The sequence below is a fragment of the Mastigoproctus giganteus genome, chromosome 8 (genome assembly GCF_048544385.1).
Source record: "Mastigoproctus giganteus isolate SK-2022 chromosome 8, ASM4854438v1, whole genome shotgun sequence".
Taxonomy (NCBI): domain Eukaryota; kingdom Metazoa; phylum Arthropoda; class Arachnida; order Uropygi; family Thelyphonidae; genus Mastigoproctus; species Mastigoproctus giganteus.
The window spans coordinates 89,072,393-89,098,732 of record NC_143582.1 but is presented as its reverse complement, the minus strand read 5'-3'; the positions used below and the strand labels follow the sequence as shown (position 1 = coordinate 89,098,732).

Below are 26,340 nucleotides of genomic sequence, written 5' to 3'. Positions count from 1 at the left end.
ACTCAGTCCCACATGAGCAGTTACATTATAAGCTGGAAGAGGTTGGAATCACAGGGAAAATCCTTAGATGGATAGCTGGATGGCTTAGGTGCAGGAGGCAGAGAATTGTGATAAATGGTTATTCCTCAGATTGGATTGATGTAAGAAGTGGGGTTTCCCAAAGATCAGTATTAAGACTGCTGTTGTTTTTGATTTTCATAAATGAAATCGATAAAAGGATAGAGGGCGTGATGTCTAAATTTGCAGACTATGTAAAGATTAGACATCACACCCTCTATCCTTTTATCAATTTCATTTATGAAAATTGATAAAAAGGGACTTTGGTGTTATGATATGGTCAGGCATGAAGTTCTCCAAGCATTATAGACAGGTTGCAAGGAAGGCCCATGGTGTCCTATCAATGATTTATCGAACAGTTGCTAGTAGAGATAAGGACATCATAATTATGTTACATAAGGCTATTGTTGGACCACACCTGGAATACTGTGTTCAAGTATGGAGACATTAGGCTTCTTGAAAGGGTCCAAAGACGGGTAATTCACCTGGTGAGTTTGGCAAAAGGGTGTCCATATGAGGAAAGACTTCGAATATGTGGGATGCAGAGAGTGGAAACTAGGCAACTTAGAGGAGACTTAGCTGAGGTGTTTAAGGCTCTGAGAGGCATAAGTAAAGTGAATGAGGACGAAATTTTCAAGGTTATAAATTATTCTAGAAGTGGGGGCCATAATTTCAAGTTACGGGGGGGGGGAGATGTTTTGACTAGATTGCAGGAAATTTTAATTTAGCCAGCGAGTTATAAATTACTGGAATAAGTTACCTAATGAGTAGTAGAGGCTGACAGTTTGAGGAAATTCAAAGGTCAGCTGGATAATTAAACACCTACAGGAGGAAGGAAATGCATATGTTGTCCATTTCCTTTTCTCTTATTAATTATTATTTTTTTAAATTTTCTTCTTATTTTTATTTTATTTTATTATTTTTTATTTTTTTGGCTGGTGCAGCATAAGCCATAGACTTCCTTGCACCATATGGCTATTGCTAATACTAAACTCATCTGTGAAGCTAATACTAATACTAAATAATTTTCTTAGGTTTCCTTACAGAAATTGGACAGGAAAACCTGCCAGGTCCCCCACCACCATTTTTGAAAATATTTGGATTTTGCTAGAAGAATGGCATAGTACCATACAAGTGCCCATGCTGTGTTTTTCTTGTCCCACTAGGTCAATGCACATCTGCCATTTTTGGCCTAAGTTGTTTTTGAAATATTTATTGCTTTCACAGCTTAAAGACAATAACATGAAACCGGGTATTCTCCAGGAAGAAAGAACTAGACAGAGTTTTAGAGTGAATGGTTGGGTGAAACAGGAAGGTTTTTTTTTTTTTTTTTTTTTTGGCTGATGCTATATAAGCTTGCTTTCTTGCATCATATGCCTCTACTAATGCTAATGCTAAAATGGAAATAACTAATGGTCCTGAATATATATAATTATGATTTTAAAATTTTAAAAATATTTATATACATAATAGCAGAAATACACATAGTGATCACTGAATTGTTACCATCCCATCCATAATGGACTATGCCTCATAGCTCACAGTATAAAAATATGAACAGCATATGCTACAGCAGTGGCAATTTGCATCTGATTATGCAAATCAAAGTGATAAGGTAGCAGTTATGGGATGTAGTAAAGATATCATTGAGTTTCAAAAGGGCATGGCTGTGTGAGCTTGTGCATTGGGCGCTTCCATGGTACATTAATCCCATATTAATGTACTAACTGCATGATACTATATTCAGAGCAAGTGGAAAATGAAAAAGATCTGGGGTAACTGTGGAGTCAAATATGAAATTCTCTGAGCAATGCCAACAACCTTCCAGGAAACTCATGGGATTTTGTCAATAATATACAGGAATTTTGCTAGCAAGGACAAAGAGGTGATTATCCCATTGTACAAGGCAATGGTTAGGCCACATCTTGAGTACTGCATAGAGGTCTGGAGGCCTCATTTTAGGATGGATGTAGATCTGCTGGAATGACTGCAGAGATGGGCCACGAGATTGGTGAAGGAAACGAAAGGTGCTCTTCAGTTCTGCAAAGTGATCCAAATGAGGTATTTAAGGATTTGAATGGATTGAGTAAGCTCAATGCCGATGGAATTCTTCCTTTTGCTCCAACTACACATCAGGGGACAATAAATTGAAACTGAGAAGGAATGGTTACAGGATAGACGTGAAGGGATTTGTCCTCAGCCAGCAGGTGGTTGATTGTTGGAACAAACTTCCACCTGGAAGAACTAAACAAATTCTTGGAGGGGATGTAAGAAGTGGTTGTGGTTTTTTTTGAACAATGCTTTATAAGCTTGTTTTTTTTTTTTTTTTTGCATCATATGCCACTACTGCTACTAACATAAGATTTATAATAAATATATCTTATAATAGATCTACTAATAAAAGATAATAGCAGCATATACTGAATTGTAAATAACAGAGTCATTTGTAGTGTTAGCAGTAACCCAAGCTTTGATAGATGAATTTTAGTTACCATCACTGTACAGACATGCATCCTCAGAAAATAGAAACAAATTTTAAAATCAATTCAGAGGAACCAACTTTGCTGGTTTGTACTGACAAATGGCACTGCTGTTTACAAAAACAACTGACACAGCATATTCGCTAAATACAATATGTCAGGCTAGTGCTTTATGTAATAAACAGAGGACTGAGAATCTCAAGTGTGCATGCTAATTTATGAATGATTTGCTAATCTTGCCAATGAACAGCAACAATCTCATGGCCTTCTAAAAAGATCCTCAATGCCATAAATCAATTAATTACCTTAACATATACAAAGACAGAACAAGGTATTTCCATATCAAAACCAACCATTCATAACCAACTAGCAGGCTGATCAAAAGAGTTACAGCAAAAACATTGGTGTATATAATTTGCTAATCAGTTTTCAGTTTTTTTTCAAAATGGAAAGTTTTAAAATTTTATTAATCCTAATGATATATTGGACAATAAGTTTGAAAAAAATCTTTAAAAATAGTCTGTATTCATATATAAATTTTTTGAGCCTTAAATTCACACCAAATTGCTAAGTTTGTATTAAAATATTATGTTGCAACCCAGCAGTAAAATTCCATATCGTTAGGTTTTTCACCCATGGGGGAGAGAGGAAGGGAGAAGTCAGGCATCTGAAATTCTAATTAGCAAGGCAAGTCGATGTGGGAAGGGAATGCCTCAATTGCTACCTTTACAACTGAAATATGTTTTTTCTTATTTTTAATTTAACAGATTACATGCCATCCTTGAAAACATATCATCAAGATATTACAAGTAAATTTAAGAATAAATTTTTTTACCTTTAATTAGAGAGGGATATGCTAAATGACTTCTAAATTAAATGGAGTAAAGAGTGGTCACAAGAGGGTTTTGATGAGAGGAAGAGAGAAAGCAAGTGATGTAATTGTGTAAATTATTTTTTTAATTATTACTCATCAAATACAAAAATAAAGCTTCAAGAACAGGAAGGCAAATTATAAGCCTATAGAGCAAATTTGTCCCAAGCTACTAAAAATTTTACTAAAATATTTTTATAGTCCTTTAAATTTAATTAACACAAATGAAAGACATTTGAAAACAAATTTAATCTCCTCTTAAGATCACTAGCAGATGATGTTTCTGTTTATTCAAAATAATACACTACAGTTCTGAATGGCAAAATGTACTACAAAAAACAATCACATTGTGTTTAATAGCTAATAATGTATCGATTTAATTAAGTAGTCTGTAAATTATTATTCTGAAATTTAAAAAAAAAAAAAATTTTTTTTTTGAAAAATTACGTCTTCTCTGCACACTTAATGATTTAAAATTTAAAAAATGAAATACTTACTGGATTGACACCTCTGTATATACTATCTCCATTCATTAAAAAATTTGCAAAATCTTTTGGAGGAAACATTGGTGGCATCTGACCTCCCGTTCCATTGGCAAATTGTTGATATGCCATTCCCATTTGAGCAAGAAACTCTGCTGAGTTCATCAAATTGGCAATTGATTTGTCAAAATATGGAAATGGCACTGATCCCATTGGAGGAAAGCCATACGCACCCCATGGTATATGGGAATAGGGACCCATGGAAGGGTGCATATATCTCTAAATAAAAATAAAAACTTTATCAAAAAGGTAATCATTAAAATATTTCTGAACTAATATATAAGTATAAACAGCACAAATAAAGTAATCAGTTTCACATTAACTGCTCAAAAAAAAAAAAAAAAAAAAAAAAAAAGTTGATAATTAAAAAAATTGCTTGTTTTCATTTTATTGGAAAATAATTAATTACATTAATTTAGCTGCACTGCTTCACATTGTTTTTATTAACCAAACAGTATGAGATCCTTTTATATTTCCCACTACAGTACCATCTGTAAATAAGAGATATATTAAAAATATATAAATTTGTCTCAGTTACAAAATATATACAAGCTGACAAACAGGACAGTCCTTCTGACCCAGTGGTTCCCAACCATTCTGCAGCAGTAACATATTCTTCCCCTTTGAATAATCTTAACAATGGGCATGAATTCTGAAGAATCCCTGAAACAGTGAATTTGACAACATGCTAATTTATGTTTAGTTCCACATTTGAAAAACAGCCTTGAATTACTCCACCAGTAATTTTCAGTCTGTTAAGTTACTTAGTAACAGCTGTACAACTGTACTACACTCTTTTTTTGATTATGTATGATGTTGGAAAAGCTAAACTAACAATTTGATTTCTTGTTTTTATCTGGTTTTTGTTTTCATGGAGAGTCATTTTTAAAATATTAAAAGCATTAAGATAGTAAGGAATTATGAATAACTCCTTATAATACATAAAGAACCCCTTATAACAAGCAGAGGGAAAACTTATTTTAGTTGGTAAACATTAATTTTTAATATATTATGGGCTATTAGAGAATTATGAGTACAAATATAAGGAGAAATATTTGGTAAAAACCCACTAGGAGACAAAACGTGCTTATCCAAATCTTCTCCAAATGTTAACAATAATTATTACAAGCATCCACTATTTTAGTAATAATTATAATTTTTATTACAATCTTAATCAATTTCTTCACAAGTCCTGATCTATAAATCAATTAATAAGTTCATATCTATTATAATTTTGAAGAAAGAGACTGAAAGCTTAACATAACTCTTGAAGATTTGAGACTTAAGCAAAACATCTAAAATGTGCTACCCTTCCCAGCATTTGAAAGCATAAGATTCTTGAGCTTTTATGGATCATGGGAATGTAGTTTTGCAATGTTATTTATTTAGTTTATTAAATATTATTAATACTAAATACTGGTTAAAATTTATTAAACAAGGCTGCAATGAAAATCTGACTGGCTCACATGACTTTAAATATGATTTGAAAAGTTAGCAGGGTTGCTATTTTCAGTGGATAGTGCCACTTCCAAATATTAGATTTAAACACTATATTTTTCTCAACATTACTCAAGTCCTCTTATGTTTCACCATCCCCTCAATCTTAAAAATCATCACCAGGGGGTGATGCTGTCCCTGCTAGGAAACACTGCTTCAACCAATGTTAGTACAAAGTGTTTACAACGATCCAAATTGTGTAGTTTATGTAATGCTGCCCTGAATGAACAATCAGTGATTTTTTTTCCCCTGGCCAAAGAGAAATGAATTAAAGTTGCTGTAGAAAAATGGTAATCTACATTGTTGATTTCTACTGGCAAATGATACTACTGTTTACGAAAACAACAGCTTAGCATATTCTGTAAATGCACTATATCAGACTAGTGCTTTAGGTAATAACTAGAGAACTAAGAAACTCTACTTTGCATGCTAATTTATCAATGAGTTGCTAATCTTGGTAATGAACAGAACAATCTCATGGCCTTCTAAAAAACTCCAATATGCCATAAATCAATTACAATAACATGTAGAATGATGGGACACAGTATTTCCACACCAAAGCAACCATTCTTAACCATCTGGCAGGCCTATCAAGAGTTACAGCAGCAAACCTTGCCGGTCAGGTTTTTAAATTTTTCAAAATGGGGAGCTTTAAAATAAATTTTATGAATTCTAATGATATACTGGACCATAAGTTTTAAAAACATCTTTGAAAACAGTCTTGTTATCCATATATAAATTTTTTAAGCCTTAAATTCACATCAAATTAAGTTTTTCTTTTTCTGAGTTGGTTGATTGTGTTATGTGAAATGCACCTGCAATTATCCCTTCAGGGTTATGATACCAGCATGTGTAATATACCTTCGCACAACACATAAATTAGAAGTATTTAACTTGTTGCTGTTGTGCATGTAGTCAAGTAGGGGGATATAAATGCAAAGGTCAACAGTTACATCTCATCATGACATAACCTGCATGTAGTTCGAGATCTACATTATAAAATGGTAGACTGGTTTGAACAGAGAAAATGCAATACACCTTTTTGCATTCAAAGTCTATAAATGCTGATATTGTACAACATTTTACTTCCTTCAAAATTTGCTTACCCCCAACAAGGAATTATAGTAAAATCTAGATTTAACAGACTATATGGGGGAGGAGGTGGGGGAAAGACCAATCCTTAAATCAGATTGTCTGTTTACTTGAAAGAAATGTGTATGAATGCATAAGAAACAACAAAGCATGCAATGTATAAAGAATACTTTTATTTTTTATTTCACAGTAAAACAAAAAGGCTGTATTGTGAAATAAAAACATTAAATGTTGTAATACTACATTTTATTGCACTTACCAGTTGTTTGGAGCAGAAAACCTCAAAACTTTGCCATGTTACATCAATAGCAGTGTAAATTCTGACTATTCTGATTCAGAGTCTGAACTCTAGTACCCTCACTAGTGGAGTTCGGATGATTCCCTAGTGATCTCTAACCCACTCAGCAGGCTTATGTAAGGTAATGGTGGGCAAAATTCTGACTCTCTGGCACTCTTTTATTGCAAAATATTTTAAATGATGGCAAATCCTCACAAGTATGAATGCTGTCCATTATTTATAAGTCCATTACATTGGTGATCAAGAGGAATGTTTTCTAAGTTTAGAGCAATGCATACAGACATAGCTATGCACAAATTGAGCTTACATTGAAGATGTAAATTAGTTTGGCTATGGTGACTGTACCAGGTATGGACAGAAACACCTAAGTAAGATTTATGGTAGGTTTGAACAGCTTAGATAATGATGGGTTTTATTGAGGGTTATAAAAGCAGTGCCAATAAGTAAGCCAGAACAAGGCATCTGAGGCAGGAAGGATAAGACAGACCAGAAAGTATACCTAAACCAAACCACCAGATCTTGAAAAAGCAAATTTAAGTGAAAGCACTTGTTTCTTTAATATCTGATAAACAAGAGGAAGGCGAGTGGGTGGGCATATGGTGATGGTCATAGCACCAAACTCTAACGGGGAAATAGTCGGAAATAAATTCCATTGCAGCATCTGTAACTCTCTGTAACACTCTTAGTGAAAAAAATTATAGCCGAAATGTGGTGATTTTCCAAAATTAAGTTAAGGGAATCAAAGAACTGATATCAGTTGTTGACCTGATAAGCCAAAATAAATCAAAAAGATATTGGATTAACAACAACAATGAAAATTATTCTGAATTTCAGATAAATTGAAAATGGAAAATATAGAAGACATTCAAATAAATCTGATAAAACATGAAGATGCTGTTTTATGATTTTGCACATATACTGAATAAGCTACAGATAATGAAATACCACTAACCATATCCTGCTTTTATGTCAACTCTACATATGTACTTTCAATTGAGACTCTAAGCAAACTAAAACAGATAAAAATCTGTAATTTTATTATTAAAAAGTTCAAGTTGATTTTGGTTTTTATGCAGCAAAGATGACTAAAGGTATATATTAAAAAGTTGTTGTTGTTATTTAGGAGCATTAGCAACTAAGGCCATATTGCCCCAGGGATATGCGGTGGTCATTCCCTGACCTTTACGCATTCTCCGTAATTGGTAGTTATGGGCTTGAACCCTGGTCTAATCAAGAAGTGAGTGCTATGCACTGCTGCTCCTGCCCACCAAGGTGCCTATTAAAAAGTGAATACTCAATTATTTAATATGTTCTGCATAATAAATGTGTAAATTGACATAAAATGTGTTTTATATTTAAAAAAAAAAAAAAAAAAAATTTGTTTAAAATTCTTCCACTGATGTCTTAACTTAAAGGTTTAGGTGCATTCCTTGACGTAAACTTCTGTTTTCATTCTAAATTTTTTAAATTTAATTTGCAACTGATTAATCAGTTAAAAATTAAATTATAAAAAAAAAAAAAAAAAAACTTTCCTTAGGCAAAATAAATTATTTTATAAAATTTTTCTATTTGGCAATCCACACACTTTTAACCTTTTCCTGAGAGAGAGAGAGAAAAAGTGTGTGTGTGTGTGTGTGTGTGTGTTAGAATTGACAAGTCTGTTAAAAAGCTAAGATGGATACATAAATTACACAAAATGATATAACTAAAAGGAAAAGGATAGCAGAAATTGGAGATAATGTAGGTTGAAAAAGTACAATATCTCTAATTTCTGCTATCCTTCTCCTATTAGTTATGGCATTTTGTGTAATTTACACATCCATCTTAGCACATTTTAACAGACTTAGCAATTTATCTCACAAATATAAACTATATAAACTTATGTATCCTTTATTGCTGCTTTGTGCACTCAGATGCACATTTGTCATATCATCTTTATCTCTTCATTACCACTTCACTTTTCAACCCATTATTTTACCTATCTCTCTCTCTCTCTCTCTCTCTCACACACACACACACACACACACACACACACACACACACACACACACACACACACACACACACACACACACACACACAGTGTGTGTGTGACACCAGAGTACCTGCCCACCCACCAAATAGGCCAACCAGCCTTGAAGCAGCACAGTCTGGGTGGTGGTTCCCACTGAAAATAAGTAACAATAGTCTTCTCTATTAATGATGCATTACTTATTCGAAGTAGTGCAATGCTAACATGCTAACTCATTGTGAAGGTAGTCACAATATTAGATACAATCAAATCGATGCCTTTACACTACTTAGGTAGTTTTTCCTTATGAGCTCACTATGGTGTATTTACACTGATATTTTATAGTGTATTTTAAACTCACAATATATGATGCCTTGAGCATTTACATTTTATTTACACATTTTATGCATTTTATTACACATTTTATGTGTACAGACTCCGAGGAGTATCACACATATGCATACATTTTTCAAGGTCATGCCAAATAATGTTACAAATCTTCTAGAAGGTGCTTCCATCTCTTCTCTTATCTATGTTGCTCACATAGTTAATAACAGATGGCATTATTTTTAAAGTAAACTTTAAAATTAGAGGTGGAGTTGCACCCATCAACCACTATTGTCCAATTCTGGTATATGACAACCAAAATTGTCTAGAATACAGAACCAAAATCTGATGAAACTGAATCAAGTGATACATAAATAGATGAAGAAGTACAGTAGAACCCAGATAAGAAATTCCAGCATAAGAAGTTTTCCCCTATACTAGGTTTGGTTTCGTAAGTCCCAATTTCACCTCTGTATATTGTAATGTATTATTTTCCCGCATAAGAAGTTTTCCTGCATAAATAATTTGTGATAAAGAATACACAGTGTATTATTATAATGATGTTTTCCCACTTAATGTTTTTAAATACAGAAATTCTTTATTTTTAATATTAAACAATATAAACATTTGGTAATTGAACAAGTTATTGCCAAGCATTATTTTAGTTCGTAGTAAACCACCGAAGTAGGTGAGATGGCATAATTTTTTACATCTCATATTGTGAATACCTTCATGAAGAGTTGCTTGATATTGCATTTTTTCCAATAAGCAATGCTTCACAATGAGAAGACTAATGTTACTTATTCTCAGCCGATACCAACACCCCTGAGTGGTGGTATCTGCCGAGAATCCATTGGCGAAGTGTTTCCTATTTGAGAATCAATCCAGTGTCGAAACGTTGCTTATTCTAGGTAGTTCAATATCAGGGTAACTTGTGAAGGCATTCACAATATGAGATATAAAAAACGATGCCATTTCACCTACTTTTGTGGTTTTCTACGAATTAAACTGATGCTTGGCACTAACTTGTGCGGGTTAGTGAATTTCCCACAGTCAGAGGCTTCCAGTGTTAAAACCTTTTTAGTATAAAAATTTGGATATAATAGAAGTGACATATTGCAATTGTTTTCATTGATATACATTATTCAACAGATTTGACGACGTGAAGCACAGTGAAGTATTTGCTGTTAAGTTCTAATTTTTCTGAACATTTCTGAATTACTTGGTGGATTGTTCTCTGTCTTATTATAATTGTGACCTTTTAAGGTATGTTGAAACTCCAAAGGAGCTGATACTTCCAACTTGGTAATGAGTTTAATGAACAGAATGTTAAGCAATTAGAAATCCTTAGTTTAAAAATGTTTCCTATAGATAGAGTAAAATATTTATAAATTCTGAAATAGTACTTAAAAATCATCTTTATCTTATGTATGTGTATCTTTTCATTTTGATTTGTGTAATTAATATATCATACCCTTAGGTCATTTTCCCTTCTAAGAAGTTTTCCCATGTAAGAAGTTCCAAACCTCCAGTCCCTTGGAAAACTTCTTATCCAGGTTCTACTGTATTACACTAAAAAAGAAGTAACAATTAGTTTTTTTGAATTTTTCAAATTCTTTTTACAATTTTTAAATCGATTTGATTTTTGAAAGAATTAATTTCACTTCGATATTGAGCAGCCAAGCCAAAATAAAAGCAAATTAATATTTAAAGCATTTATGTACAAAGTTTTCATTTTTATGAACTTTCAAAGTTTATTCAAAGTTTAAATATTGAAAAACCTCACTTTTCAGTGGCCACACAGTGCATAAAAACTCATTTCTCTCTTCATGGCTTCCCTCTAGTGTTGTATTACCATAATGAAATGTGTTTATTGTTTATTAAATATATGTGTTCAGTACTAAATGTAACTTTGCTTTATGTTAATCAAATCAACCTGTGCAATCAAATTTATTTTGGAAATGACATGTCATATATGATCACATGAATCCCCTTCGACCATACATAATGTGTGTGCTTAAAGTGCGTCTTTTGTAACATTTCTTCATACCAATAAACTGACATATTAATCCTGCTAATCCAAATATTTCTGTAATTAAAAATGTAAGCACCTTGCATTAATTAGTTTGGATTACAGTAATTTCACTATATGTAAATTAAATTAAATAGTATGTAAATTAAATAGTGCTTCCTCATTTCCATATAAATATGATGCTAACAAATCAAATATTTGCTTTATCAAAATTGACTAAGATAAAATTTGGGCAAGTGTTCACTGTTTTGCAGTTGTTTAACGTGAATTCTGCATTGAATGTCTTCTTTGGCTTACTGGTAAGTTTAGAATTTACAGTATTTGCACACTGTATATCTTATATTACAAATTCTTCCTATTTGTACTGTTAAATATTACCTTTCTGTATTTTCCAACTTACTATGTACTTGCTGTTTTGTCATTCATGTAACACTGCTGTTCTTCTACTTCCACAACTGGTGAGAATAGTAGCTGTATGCAGGTTTTAAAGGAACCCTTTGTGGTCTGAAGATAGACTCTGGTAAGAATCCTGATATGTCACCAGTTTACAATTTTAGTGGGACTTGCAGGTGTAATTACTACTAAAGTGTAATAAACTAACTAAACTTATACAAAGAAATCTCCATGTGGTAAACAAATATTTTTCTTACATATGATATCCCTTCCCACACACAGAACCTCTTTTAAAACTTACTTGTTCATTCTGAATAGAGAAATTATTTCCTTCAGGGTTTGCAGTAATTTCATCTGGTTTTATACCAGATTCATCCAGAGCTGCTGACAATAAATCTGGCACCTCTTCTACTGGTGTTGCTTCTACCGCTGCTGCTGCTGCTTTCGAAGACCTACAAAAGTAATAACTACTAATCAATCTTAAGAATAAGTTGCACATAATGTATAAATATATATATATTTTTTCCAATTTAAATGCAATACTATTTCTCTACACATTATAAAATAAAATTCCTCTCTAACTAATACTGCTCTAAGTGGCAGCTGAGATAGCGAGTGGAAAGCATGTGGCAAAACATTCATTATGGTGAAGTATTAAAACAGGAACAAGTAATGTTTGCACCGCACACAACCTATCACGTGCACTGATTTTTTTTTTTTTTTTTTAACTGAGTATTTTCTGTAATTAACAGAAGTGAAAAGTATATAATTAACTTATTGCCGGTTAATTACTAAGTAATTTAATAATATATAAATGTAATTTTCGTTCATTTCATTACATATACCTCAACATAATATTCACTTCACTTTTTTTTGCAATGTACTTTACTTCACTTATTTCATTCTGGATTTTAATAAAAACTGAAATGCAACACTAATTTCACACTATGATTTAATAAATTAAAGAAATTGTTTATATATATATAAAAATATATAAAATTAATGTGAATTTTAACTAAAAAATAATATCAAATACATGCCAGTAGCATGGCAAAACAGCAGTGCCAAAATATCAAATTAATCTAATAAAAAACCGGAAAGGGAAGAGAAAAGGTAACAAGGCAAAACCTATTGTAGCTGAAACTCTCCTAACTAATTTAGAAATTAAAATTACAATTATAAACTCTACAGGACAATTATGTAAAAATTTAGGGGCACCCCACTGATGGGCAAGTCAGTGGTATGGCCTTACTTTGGAGTGCTTGTCCATTCTATTTATTTTTCACTGCATAAGAACCACTGCTATTCAAATCCTCTGCATCGGCGGTTCGATCGGTGTGGGGCTGAGCCTTTGATCGATTGACCGTTGCGCGATTTGACTAGTGACCGAAATGCAGTGATTCCCTGACCATTATTGCCTTGTGGTCCTCCGAAGATATGGGGCATAATGGTCAGTATTTTTGGTTAATTTGTTTTATTATAGTCAGAATACATATCTATTTGTGATATTTCACACAATTTGGACTTGGCACCCGTCAGGTGGGTGCCGCTAATTTTTTTTACATAATTGGCCTGTTTTATTATTTTATAATTGTAATTTTAATTTCTAAATTAGTTAGGAGGGTTTCAGCTACAATAGGTTTTGTCTTGTTACCTTTTCTCTTCCCTTCCTGGTTTTTTATTAGATTAATTTGATATTTTGGTTCCTACTGTTTTTCCATGCTACTGGCATGTATTTGATATTATTTTTTAGTTAAAATTCACATTAATTATATTTTAGGCATCGTGTTGGGGAATTTGCATTATGCTGCCCCTGATGAATGCTTTATATATATATTTTTATTTTAAATTTTCTTCATTATCTGTTTCCAACTATTGTTCATTGTTTATATATATATAAACATACTGTAAAACTATTATGAAGAGTAAAAATAAAGAGATGACTGCAAATGCAAGTTGCTGCATATGCAATATCCAACAACATGTTGCATAATATAGGTGCAAATACGTAGACTTCTTGAGTCCCTGCAAACGGATAAGTTTTCTTAGAAATTTTATTGTATTTTTGATTAATTAACATATTAATTTATGCTTTACAAATAGATTAAATAGGCTTAGTGGTATTCATTAGCTTATTTTTTTAAAATTTAGCTGGGGATTTTGTAAGTTACGACTCACTACCGTATTGGTGTTTTGGCACAAATATCATGGCACATAACCAACAGTGCAGAAGAATGTACGGTTTTAATTATAATAAATAAGTAGTTTGAAGGTTTCAATCACATTTTGGGCACATATCCTTTGTATTTAGCTAAGGATATAACTAATTTAACATTGTGACCATTATGGTATAGAAAACTTGATAGTGTATCACTGCATTAGCTTAGTATAGTCAAGTACAGTATAATATAGTCAATTAATCAATTAAATTTATTTATTTTAATTAATTAATTAATTAATTTTCATTGTTAATTAATTAAACCATAAGATCACGCCCCAGACTAGAGCAGCAAAGCAACATGCACAAAGTAGCGAGAGTGTTATGGCTCAGGGGAGAACTGAAGAGGCAATTCTCCAACACATCACAGCATAAAATAAGGCGGAACTTGTGAAATGTTTGCAGACTTTTCTGGAACAGGATGTGATCGAGTGTCTTTGTGTGTGTGCTAGGTGTGCAGAGTGTTAAGAAATTCAGCACCAACTCAGCGTTCTGATGGGCATCTGTGAAAGTTTGATGAGTAGGATATATGCCGTCAAAGGAATTAAAATGAAAAGCCCATCATGCTTTCAGCTGCCCAACTCAATACCACAGCTCACTCTTGTGCATCCGGCAACACAGCGGAAATCTTCAGGGCAGAATGTGCTGGTCCCACAGGAGCTAGTTATTGTCAGTGACTATTGTCAGGGAGACGGTAAATATATTGTGCAATAGAACCAGGGAATGTCTGCCGGAGGTAAAAGTTGATGACATTTTACAGCAGATATCATCTTTTAAGGGCACAAAGGGTGATTACTGTTATATATATTGGCACTAAATGACATTAAGAGTAGGACATCTGCGAACTTACTTAACAAGTACAGATTGATGTTGAAAAAAAAAAAAAAGTCGTGAGTTGGGGTTAAATTTGAAAGTGTGTGCAATTCTGCCTAGACACGATAGAAAGAGTATATGATCAGAGCCTTGTGAAAGAATTCGGTGCTGGAGAGATTGTGCAATGCTCATGGGATAGAATTTTTCCCGATGTAGTCTGTGCTTGTTAACAGGAGAGATTATTTCTACAGGGATGGGATACCCTTAAGCAGAATGGGCGCAACAATAGTTGCTGATGCCATCGCGACAGCGTTAGGTGGGTCAAAAAGCTGCTAGCTAAGGGGGGGATTCAGAGACTAATAGATTAAGAGTAGCCATAGGCAGAGCTGAAAGTGATTCTTGCACTGCTTCTGTTGGAATGAGCAGCAGCCTGGAAAGTGAGATGCTGGGGATTTCAAGGACTGCTGGGAGTCAATCATGGAACAAGTAGATACATGTGCTGTATTAGGTTAACTAAGAGTAAGAATAGGTACATGTATATAGGTAGTTCCCGCTTTACGAGTTCCCGGGTTTGAGAGTTTTTTTTTTTTTTTTTTCAAGTATCAAAAAAATCGAAAATATGAACATTATTTGCAAAAAATGAATGTTTAACATTCATAAATATTGCATTTCAAACCACATGCGTAGCTATATACCCCCACTTTATGATATTCATCCGTTACAGAGACACTTGTATTGTGAAAGTATCGTAATGTGAACCCAATAACATGTTTTAAGGTAATTCAACGACCTCGGAAGTTGAAATTTTTGCTATATAACTCTAAAAGGTCATTTTTATAGTGCAAATTGTATTAGTTACCAATTCAAATCATTAAAATGCACTACACTTTCATCGTTATCATACACTGAGTGATCACTGAATTATGACCACCCCTATGAAAACCGAATGAACCCATTGACCACGTGAGGTACAAGAGTGCAGAGTTAGTCGACCTATATACCATAGATAAGGTGTCAGTGGTTCAGTAGGTAGTAAAATTCCGAATGTGATGGGTAAAAGGAAGGATTTATTGGACTTTGATAAAGGACAGATTGTGGGTGCTCGACGAGCTGGTGCCTCGATTTCCCAAACAGCTGAACTAGTGGGGGGTTTGAGAGCCACCGTTGTTAAAGTGTACCAGGACTGACGTCAAAATGGTCAAACAACAACCCGACGGCAAAACTGCAAAAGTCAGTGAAAGGTTGATGTTGGAGGTGAGCACTGGGTCTGAAGTCTTGTACAGGCAAACAGGCACAGCATTGTTGAAGAGGTGACTACCCAATACAACATAGGCCAACCTGAAACAATATCTGGCATGACCATGTGTCACTTGCTCGCACGTATGGGCTATACCAGCAAACGACCCCTATGGCATCCTCTCCTAATCAAGGTTCATCAGCGTAAAAGACTTGCCTGGTGCAAAGATCATGCAAGTTGGACGTTAGAAGACTGGAAGAAGGTGTGCTGGTCAGATGAGTCACATTATTTACTCCACACAATGAATGGTTGTGTACGGATTTGGCATCAACAACATGAGGCTCTTGTTTCATCATGCATGGTATCAAAATTGCAGGCCGGTGGAGGCAGTTGTTTAGTGTGGGGTATGTTTCACTGGCAGGAACGTGGACCCCTAGTGCATGTGGAACAACATATCAGTTGTCTCCGCTATCATCAACTGCTTGCTGACTGTGTACACCCCACTATTTTACACTTTTTCCCAAATGGTGATGGTGTCTTCCAAGATGTGCCAAGCCATCAGGCACTTGTTGTGTAGGAATAGTTTGAGAACACAGTTCTGACTTCTAGCATATCGGTTGGCCTCTTAACCACCCCGATATCAATCACATATAGCACTTGTGGGACACTATGGAAAGGCATATCAGGCGTCTGGACAAATCACTCCATACCTGCATTACTGACTGAATTACACACAGCTTGGCTGGCCATACCTCCCGAACGCTTCAGACATCTTATTGAATCAATGCCACGTCGGATAGCTGCTGTACTGAGGGCAAAAGGAGGACCTATGAAGTATTAGGTAGGTGGTCATAATTCAGTGATCATTCAGTGTATGTTCTGTTATAAGAACCAATTTTGAATGGCTTTGTGATATTTTTCTAAATCACATTTCTGGAGGTAACGACCATAAAACAATACAAACAATTTGGACTTTCCGGTTTATTGGGCTTTTCTGTTAGTGCAATCAATTATAAATGGGTAGTAAACTCGATGTTATTACATTTGCAAAAATACCGATAGCTGGAATTGTGTGGTTTTTTAAGCTATTATGGTGAAATGTGTTTCCCCCTTTACTGAAATCTTCAATTGTATAAAAAACAAATAAATTTTCAGAATCTTCTCACCATTGCTTTTTTTTTTTTTTTTTAAATCTTCGTAAACTTGTTACTCTGTGCAAATTGTGTTAGTTGCAATTTGTACTTTCCGTTAAAAAGTGCTTATGCATGCTATTGAAATTTAAAAAGAAAAGAGACAATTATCTTGAAAATAAACGCCTCGAAGAATTTCTGAAGATGACTCCTTGTTCAACAAACCAATAAGTGCCGAGCCAATAATGAGTGATCAACAAGTGTGCATTTAGTCAATGATGATGTTGAAGAATAAACATTCTTTAACATTTGTAAGTCATAATTAATTTCTCTATCATTATAATTTGCTTGATTTTACAGGCTACATTTCATTTCTTTGGATAAATCAATCATTGTTTAAACATAAACTAATTAGTTAACTGATTTCATTGTTGATAATGTAACTCCTATTTTTAGCATTATAGTCTATGGGAAATAAATTCCCGCTTTACGAGTGCGTGCCAGGAACGAATTAACTCGTAAAGTCGGGAACTACCTGTCAAAATCCTTCTGACATCCTTTTCACGGAAGCCACAGGAGGCATTTAATGGAGCGTGTTGGGAATGGTTGGAGGTGATTTACCAAGATCATTAACACATGAATTGTACTTGCGTGTACACCAATGCTAGGAGTATATGATGTTGATTTAAATTAGCAAGAGCTTAAAATGCCAAGAATTATGACGAAAAATATGTACTTTAGTCAAGGCTTAATAAAACAGCACTCACCTCAATGATCTGTAGTAGTTACATGAATTGTGAAGGGGTACAGAAAGTCTCTAATTAAAAACTAAGATCAGAAATTAAGAATCGTGAACTAAAAATGTGGATAGAAATTAAAATTAAAAATGTAAATTAGAAAATTAAGCTTAGAGGGAAAGGTGCACCACATCATCCTCTAGTTGATGAGGGTTTCATATTGAAGGGGCTTATAGCTTGAATTTAATTTAATAATAGTAATTGGATTTAATTTAATAATTATAGAACTACAGACCAAACTTGGACACCACCTAGATTTTAAAAAAAATCGCATTTTTCAAGTAACTAATGCCATCATAAACTCTCGTCTCACATCTCGATCCAACATACCTAAACAACAACAAATTAATATATGTAAATTAAAAAACAACCATAACATCATTATTCAAGAAGCCGATAAAGGCGACACTATTGTTATTCTAGATAAACAGGTTTACATAAAAAAACATACAAATTCTCTCCAACACCCAAACCTATAAAATTGACAATTATACTAGTTCAAAGTTAAAAAATAAATTAGATACCCTACCCAGGGCCGGCCCGAACAAAAGCGGGGCCCAGTGCAAAGTTGACTTGCGGGGCTTGATATAAATTCATACAACAAAATAATTTATTGCATTTTGATATTTATTACATTGCACAAATTGGTTTAGTAAGGATTACATGAAAATTATAAATAATTAAATTATTTTAATAAACTTAATATTTCAATCGCAAAAAATCTTTAATAAATCAAATAAGAAAAATAATTGCTTCATATACTTACAAAATACAATTTGGTATGCGACTTAATCGAATAAGGTCACAATATGTGATTTTTGTTTCATTTTCTTACATGTTTTATAGCAAATTTGTTGATAATATCATCATAATTTAGTTTTTTGGCTATTTCGGATTCGATAGATAAAATGGCTAAGGAGGTAAATCGTTCTTGACTAATGCTAGATCAAGTAATTTTTTATTATTTTCAATCTTGAGAAGGATCTTTCTGCAGATGCGACGGTAATTGATAAGGTTAATATAATTTTCAGAACAGTAACAAAATTTGGATACAATTCAAATAAATTATTTTTTAGTAAATATTGTAATATTGTGATCCTGGAAGGCAAAACACGACGACAAATTTTGATTTCATTAAATAAATCAATGCAATCAATATCGTCTTGCAAGGTAGCATTTAAGTCTTTGCAACATTTAAGAAGATCGTTTTCAGTCAGTTTTTGAATATTATCCGAATTATATAAAAAACCATATGATGTCTCATGTTCATTATAAATTTCGAATCTTTTCTTAAAAGAAATAATCGCACTATCGATTATGACTAGAAAATATTGAATTCTGAAATATTCTTCGCCTGATGAAATAGGCTGATCGGTTCCTTCATAACAAAATTGCTTTGTTTTTCGTCCAGTTCTTTGATTCTTAAATTCAGATATCACTTGTAATTCTTCAGCTATTTCCTTTGCAGTTATTAAAGAGATTTGAATCCCGATTCACGATACTGTTCAAAAAAAATTAAAAGGCCTTTTAAATGTGAATTTGCAGTACCGACATCTATATTTGAATTTTGAAATATCTTGCTCACAATATTTACTTCATTCAGTATGTCATACCAAATGACCAAACTTAATAAAAATTCAAATGAAGTAAGTTTATTTTCGATTGATTGGATTTCGTTTTCATGTCATTGGTATGTTCATAAAGGTATTTCAAAGCTAGAGAAAATTGTGGTACTTGGTATCTCACACATTTCACACTTTCGAGGTGACGTTCCCACCTCGTTGCTGACAGTGGTTTTGGAGTAAGATGTTTGGCATGCTCTTTTAATATATCCCAGCGTATCACAGAACTTGCAAAAATATTATATATGCTTTGTAAAGTCCCACAAAATGAATTTGCAAGAGAAGATAATTTTGAAATGTCTCCAAGAACTAAATTCAAATTATGACTTCAGCAGGGCATATACTGTGCTTTGGAATTCTTTTGCAGGATAAGTGCTTTGGTCAAACCAGTATTATTAACTTAAAATTTTCTCAGAAGAAAATTTAAGTCGACTTTTTGAATAATTTCAAATTCACTCGATCTCTCAAAGGTAGAAAGCGAAAAAGGGCCGAGAAAACCTAGTCGGTGGTATATATAGCCTTTAGAGTACGATAACTATGCAAACGCTGGCAACATATAATCGTACGTCTGAGTGACTTGTAAGGAGAGATATTTTAAATATATTTTTCCGTGTTCTTTGGAGAATTTTTGGCGGGCTTTTAGATAATGTTAATAACATGATTATTGACATTTTATTTCTTATGTATATTAAAAATATGGCCATTTTATGGGGATGTCGCTAGATTTTGCGACAGTATTAAAACAAAAAAAAGAAACCATTTTTATTTTGCAAAATCAGTCAGCGGCGCGGGGCCCTTGTGCGCTCGCACCCCCCTTGGGCCGGCTCTGACCATACCCAGGAAGCTAAGAGCAAATCATGAAATAAACTCACACACCTTACAACAAATAGGTATTCGTAATAACATCTTGCTCCATACGTTTGCCATTATCAAACTTAAAAACCAGACCACCCTTTATGTCCGATTATTTCCTATAGCAAATCTACTTCTGCAAATTTATCTTGCTTCCTAGTAAAAATCATTTCTCCCCTTATGAAATTTTCTAAATTTCGAGTTTATAACATGTCAAGCTTTTAAATGTATAAACCCCATTATGATCTCTGAAAATGTTTTGTTGGCTTCCTTCGATGTAGTGTTCCTACATACTAATGTTGACTTAGATTACACTTCACAAGCCTTACGTGATAAAAGTTGGACAATACTTTAATCAGCTGCACTTCACTTAACATTGATAGTATTTTAGAACTCATCACTGTGTTAATTAGAGACAGCATTTCTATTTTCAAGATCAGGTGTATGAACAAATTTTCGAACTCCCTATCTGAAATATACCTGGCTACTGTAGAACATCAAACCCTTCAACCATTCCCAGCAGGTATTAAACTTTATATCTGTTATGCTGACGATGTTCTAATAATCGGAAATAAGATTGCCATCATCAATCTCTTTACTAAGTTCAATTCAATACACCCCAGATTAAAATACACCTTGGAACTAGAAAAATAACACAATTAATTTTCTTAACCTATCCATATACTGTACAGTAGATTCCGATTAATTGGAACACATCGGGACAGATCATTTTGGCCCAATTAAGCGGCTGCCCCAATCAAGCAAAATTTTAATGAGCTGTAAAGCACATTCTAACGGAGGCAAAAAGGTTTGAATAAAATAAAGGGAATGTGGTATTTAAAGAAAGCACACTGTATTTAAATTATATTGGTACAAACATTTATTTAAAAATAACTAAAGATAAAAGCAAATAAAATGTACGTATGTACATAAAATGTACATATGTAAAATGAAGATACAGTACAGAATAATGTCCGTGTCAAGCAAAGGTTACACATTACTTAAGGGTTCTTAATTTGAAAAAAATTATGAAGTGTACCCTGACTTGTTCTCTTTATGGACTGCAACTGAACAAAGTCGGCGCAGGTATCTAATGCTGATAAAGGACTGCCTTCATTGCCTTCCTGCATGAAATAGCATCTCAATTCAGCGATACATTTCCTGGCATCCTGGTTAGCCACTCGCTTAGGTATATTATCGTCATCATTTTCTTGGTCTTTTGGTGTCTCTGAGTGTTTTGCTGCAACTTGTTCAATAATTGTTTCCTCATAATCTTCATCGTGGCATCAAAGGTTATTGTCAATCGTTAAAAATTCTTCGCAATTTTGGACCTGTTGCAGTTCCAAAGCCATTTCATTTTCTGTACAGCTTACTGTGTCTGAATCACAATTACTCATGAAGCCACATTTAGCAAAACAGTTCCGAATTGTTTTGCTGCTTATTCCTCGCCAGCTATCAGCGATAAATTGTACAGCTTTTAACATTGAAACTTTTGCACTAACCTTTATTGATTTCGAAGATGATGGCAGCAGATTTTTCTCAATTGCTTCAAGGATGTGATTAACCAGCTTTCCGCGATAATAGGTCTTCAATTTTTTTTATAATTCCCACGTCCATAGGCTGCATCAGGGATGTGGTGTTAGGGGGTAAAAATTCCAGTTCAATATTTTTTAAACCAGCTACATAGAGTGTGCGGTGCAGTTGTCCAATATCAACAGAATTTTTCTGGCCTTCCGTTGTGGTTCCGCATCCCAGTTCTTTAGCCATTACATAAAAATATATGTGGTCATCCACGCCTTCTTATTGGCATAATACGAAACTGGCAAACTGCCTATTGTAAGCCCCTTAAAACAACGAGGTTTGGTACTTTTACCAATAACCAAAAGTTTGAGTTTATCATTTCCTGACATGTTTGAGCAGCACAACACTGTTACATGATCCATTGCTTTCTTTGAACCGGACAGTGTTATGTGTTGATACCTGAGGGAACCATCCGGTGTAGCATGATAATACAGACCTGTTCATTGGCGTTGTAAATGTCATCCCCACTAAATTTTTTCAGCAGCACTAGCAGTTTTTCAGATTTCCATTGCTCAGCACTGTCCTTCTCGCCATGTGCTTTTTTGTAACTAATGTCATGTCTACACTTCCATCGAGACAACCAACCATCCGTCGCTTTGAAATTTACGTGACCTAGCTTTTTGGCCAATTCTTCTGACTTGATTTTTAGCATAGGGCCGCTTACATGCACTCCTCATTTAGATACAGTGGAAAACCATTGATTCAAAGCATCTTTGACATCTGGATCTTTGCCTTCCCTCTTTCGCTTATGAGATGTTTTCTTTAAATCCACATGCAATGTGGCTTTAAATCCACTCTTCTAAGTTTTTCTTGTTGCTGTAGCATCGTGAAATTGTAGATTTTGGCACCTTTATTATCTCCACTAGCTGACGATGACTGATGTTAGAAGGGTGACTTTTTATCTTGTCAAGAATAGTAATTTTTTCTGAAAGCGACAAATCTTTACGTGGCATCTTGACAGGGGTCCTAAATGTACTGAAAAAAAGGGGAGGGAGAAACCAAAATCTGTGAACTGTTGGTACAGTTTTTAATCTATTCTAACCCACAAGATGTATACATACGTACCTAGTGGGATCGTAAACAACTGCAAGCAAAATTTCTTCAGAATCCGATTACCACGACACACAACAAACGTAAAACAACTACTATACAGCACAACTTCGCAATAACCGACTCGGCTGCTGCCCGCATGATATCTTTGTTACGAACCATCTAAATTACTTTATTGTCCAATAAAATATATTTAGATGTTTGTGTGCGCCATCTAAATATAGTTTATTGTTCAATCATGACCTTCGTTGCCCCAATTAAGCAGCAAGTTGGCCCAAATAAGCAGAACAAATTCAGGCTAAATATTTATTTTGTTTCTGTTCTTCATAATTTGCCCCAAATAAGCAGCTGCCCCGATTAACCGGTGCCCCAATTAACCGGAATGCACTGTATAAGCTAAATAACAGGCTAGGTACGAAAATCTACAGGAACAAAACAAACACAGGTAAATATCTACACTTTTATTCGCTTTGCCCCCTTAGTGTAAAAAAATCTGTCCTCTATAATCAAGTTTTCAGTGCTTTAAAATACCAAATTATTCACAAAATAATTTGGCCTTTGATTAAATATCTTACAGAAAAATTTACAGCCAGGAAGTATCCCATCAAATTAATTCAACACGCTATTTCAATAGCCAAGGACAAGATTAATATTCTAAACAATCCTGTTATAAAAAAAATCTAATTTTTCAAATATTCATGTTGTCCTTCCTTACCATTGTCAGATCACCAGACGGCTACGTCCAATCTTCACTAATACAGATATTTCCTTAATTTTCTCTACTTATAACAAATTAGGAAACCCCTTTAATAAATACAAAGAAACCCACATATATGACATGAAAGATATTAATAACATAGTTTATTTAATTAAATGCCAGTCTGATTGCAACGCATGTTACATCGGGAGCACTACCAACAAATTTGGATTATCCACCACTGTAAATATGCATGCATACTATCATGTTAACAGTTTTTGAACACATCAAGGAAACACTCAGCTCTCTCAGCACATATATACTTACAACCATAACCCTTCAGTTGATGCTGAAATTACTATTATTAAATTAAATTTAAGCTATAAGCTCCTTCAATATGAAACCCTCATAACAGAATGGTGCTGTCTTAACACCAACCTCTATGTCCTAAACACCAAACTTCCAGTCTCCTTTTCCCCTATTTGGAATCTCGCACGATTAAAAATACATGTTTAGCAAGCCATTTCTGGTACTTAAAATTTACAGCAACACTGTCTTCATCTTTCCCCCTGTGCCAACTGAAGATGATCTTAGCAAAAGTCCTTCATTCACAACTATTGGCCTTATCCCCATTTTTAATATATCATAACTTTCACAGTATTATAATTGACAACTAGAGGATGACATGGTGCACCTCTCCCTCCTCTAAGCTTAATTTTCTAATTTACATTTTTAATTTCTATCCACAATTTTAGTTCATGATTCTTAATTTCTGATCTTAGTTTTTAATTAGAGACTTTCTATACCCCTTCACAATTCATGTAACTACTACGGAACATTGAGGTGAGTGTCATTTTAGTAAGCCTTGACTAAAGTACATAGTTCTTGCTAGGAGTATAGAAAATTAATTTGATGAATTTGAGGTGCATGGCCTCAAAGGCAGATATTCTTGGGATATAAGAGAAGTGTTGTCACACAGATATTAGGTATGTAGAATTGGAGGAGTACAATGCATACAGAAAGAATAGAGAGGAGGGGTAATGCTGTTAGTTAAGAAACACAAAATCTAATGAAGTGCATCCAGTTGACATAGATGGACAGTGCAGTGTTGAGTCAGTTTGGTGTGACATAAGCACTGGAAAACCAAGCTGAGAGTAGGAGTGTGTTATAGGTCTAATGACTGATGAGTACGACGAACAACTATACTGAGAAATAAAGTGGTCCAGTAAATCAGACTGTCTTATAATGGGGATTTTAACTTTACAGATATTGACTGAAACTTGTGGTTTGGTCACGTGCACACTAGCAAGACTTTTGTGGATTTCCTGGATGACTGTTTTCAAGAGCAGCATGTTTGAGAGGCAACCATAGGAAGTAATACTCTTGATCTGATTATCAGCAGTGAATATTCATGAATTAAGAATCTGCAGATAAAGGAACCACTAGGTTGCATTGATCACAGTGTACTGATGTAGAATTTACTCAAAGATGTAACTACCATCAGGGTTTTTGCTTTTGTAAAGGTGACTACAGTGGTCTCAGACAGCCCTGAGCCAGCTGGTGGCTGATTGCTGGAACAAACTTCCATCTGTCGTGGAAGTTGACAGCTTAAATAAATTCAAGGCTGAACTAGACAAATGTTTGGAGTGAATGGATGGGTGAACCAGGAAGGTTTTTTTTTTTTTTGGCTAATGCTGTATAAGCTTGCTTTGTTGCATCATATGCCTCTACTAATGATAACGTACAATACGGTAAGAAATAATTAACAATAATTAAAAATCAAATGAACGCAATTAAAAATTAAGTAAAAAATTAATTCATTAATTTCCTTCAGGAAGGAAAATCATTTTGCAATTTTTTTCGTTAAATGAATTTTTAATTGTGTTCATTTGATTTTTAATTATTGTTAATTATTTCTTACTGTAATGTAAGATTTTTGATTTTTGAATTGTTTTTGTTTTAAATTCTGGGGAGTACCATACAGAAGTGTTCTACATATCATATTGAGGTAAACTTCTCTTATTCTTTTACAATTATAATATGTAATATAGAGACAATATGGAAAAAGTGCAGTTATGTTATGTTATTTGGTTTTTAGGAGCATTAGCAACTAAGGCCATATTGCTCCAGGGATATGCAGTGGTCATTCCCTGACCTTTCCGCATCCTCTATATTTGGCGATCACAGGCTCGATCCCCGGTCTAATCAAGAAGCTATGTGCTACGCATGCTGCTCCTGCCCACCTGGCTACGGTTATGTTATGTGGTTTTTAGGAGCATTAGCAACTAAGGCCACATTGCTCCGGGATATGTGGTGGTCATTCACTGACCTTTCCGCATCCTCTGTATTTGGTGGTGACGGGCTCGAACCCCGGTCTAATCAAGAAGCGTGTGCTACGCACTGCTGCTCCTTCCCACCTGGCTACGGAGGTGCCAAAAAGTGCAGAAAACAGAGCAAAAAAAACCAAATAACTAAGGATGGAAGTAGATAAAGGAAGGAAAGTGGAAGGAATACATATCTAAAAAATTTTGAAAATATTAAATGTAAGGCAAATAGAACCAAAATTACAAGCCCATAAAAAATAAATTTAGGCTGTTGCCACCCAACAGCACAGAGGCCAAAAAATGTGAAATATCACAAATATGATACAAACTACGAAATAAAGACAGAAACAGGACAAACAAAGCAAGGAACAAATATTAAATGACCACTGTATCCAATCTCATCAGCAGGCCCTGGACAA

The 26,340-nt window shown here is 34.1% G+C and overlaps 1 protein-coding gene across 1 annotated transcript in view; it reads right to left on the bottom strand.

The window, feature by feature from the left end:
- The window catches only part of LOC150081707 (protein strawberry notch homolog 1-like), a 438,163-nt gene that overhangs the window by 358,371 nt on the left and 53,452 nt on the right, over nucleotides 1-26,340 (bottom strand). Inside the window, exons 2-3 of the mRNA XM_090378817.1 lie at nucleotides 11,902-12,052; nucleotides 3,906-4,169 (exon numbers count right to left, since the gene is read on the bottom strand). Of these exons, the coding sequence (XP_090234943.1) occupies nucleotides 3,906-4,169; nucleotides 11,902-12,052 (415 nt within the window). The remainder of the gene's footprint in view (nucleotides 1-3,905; nucleotides 4,170-11,901; nucleotides 12,053-26,340) is intronic.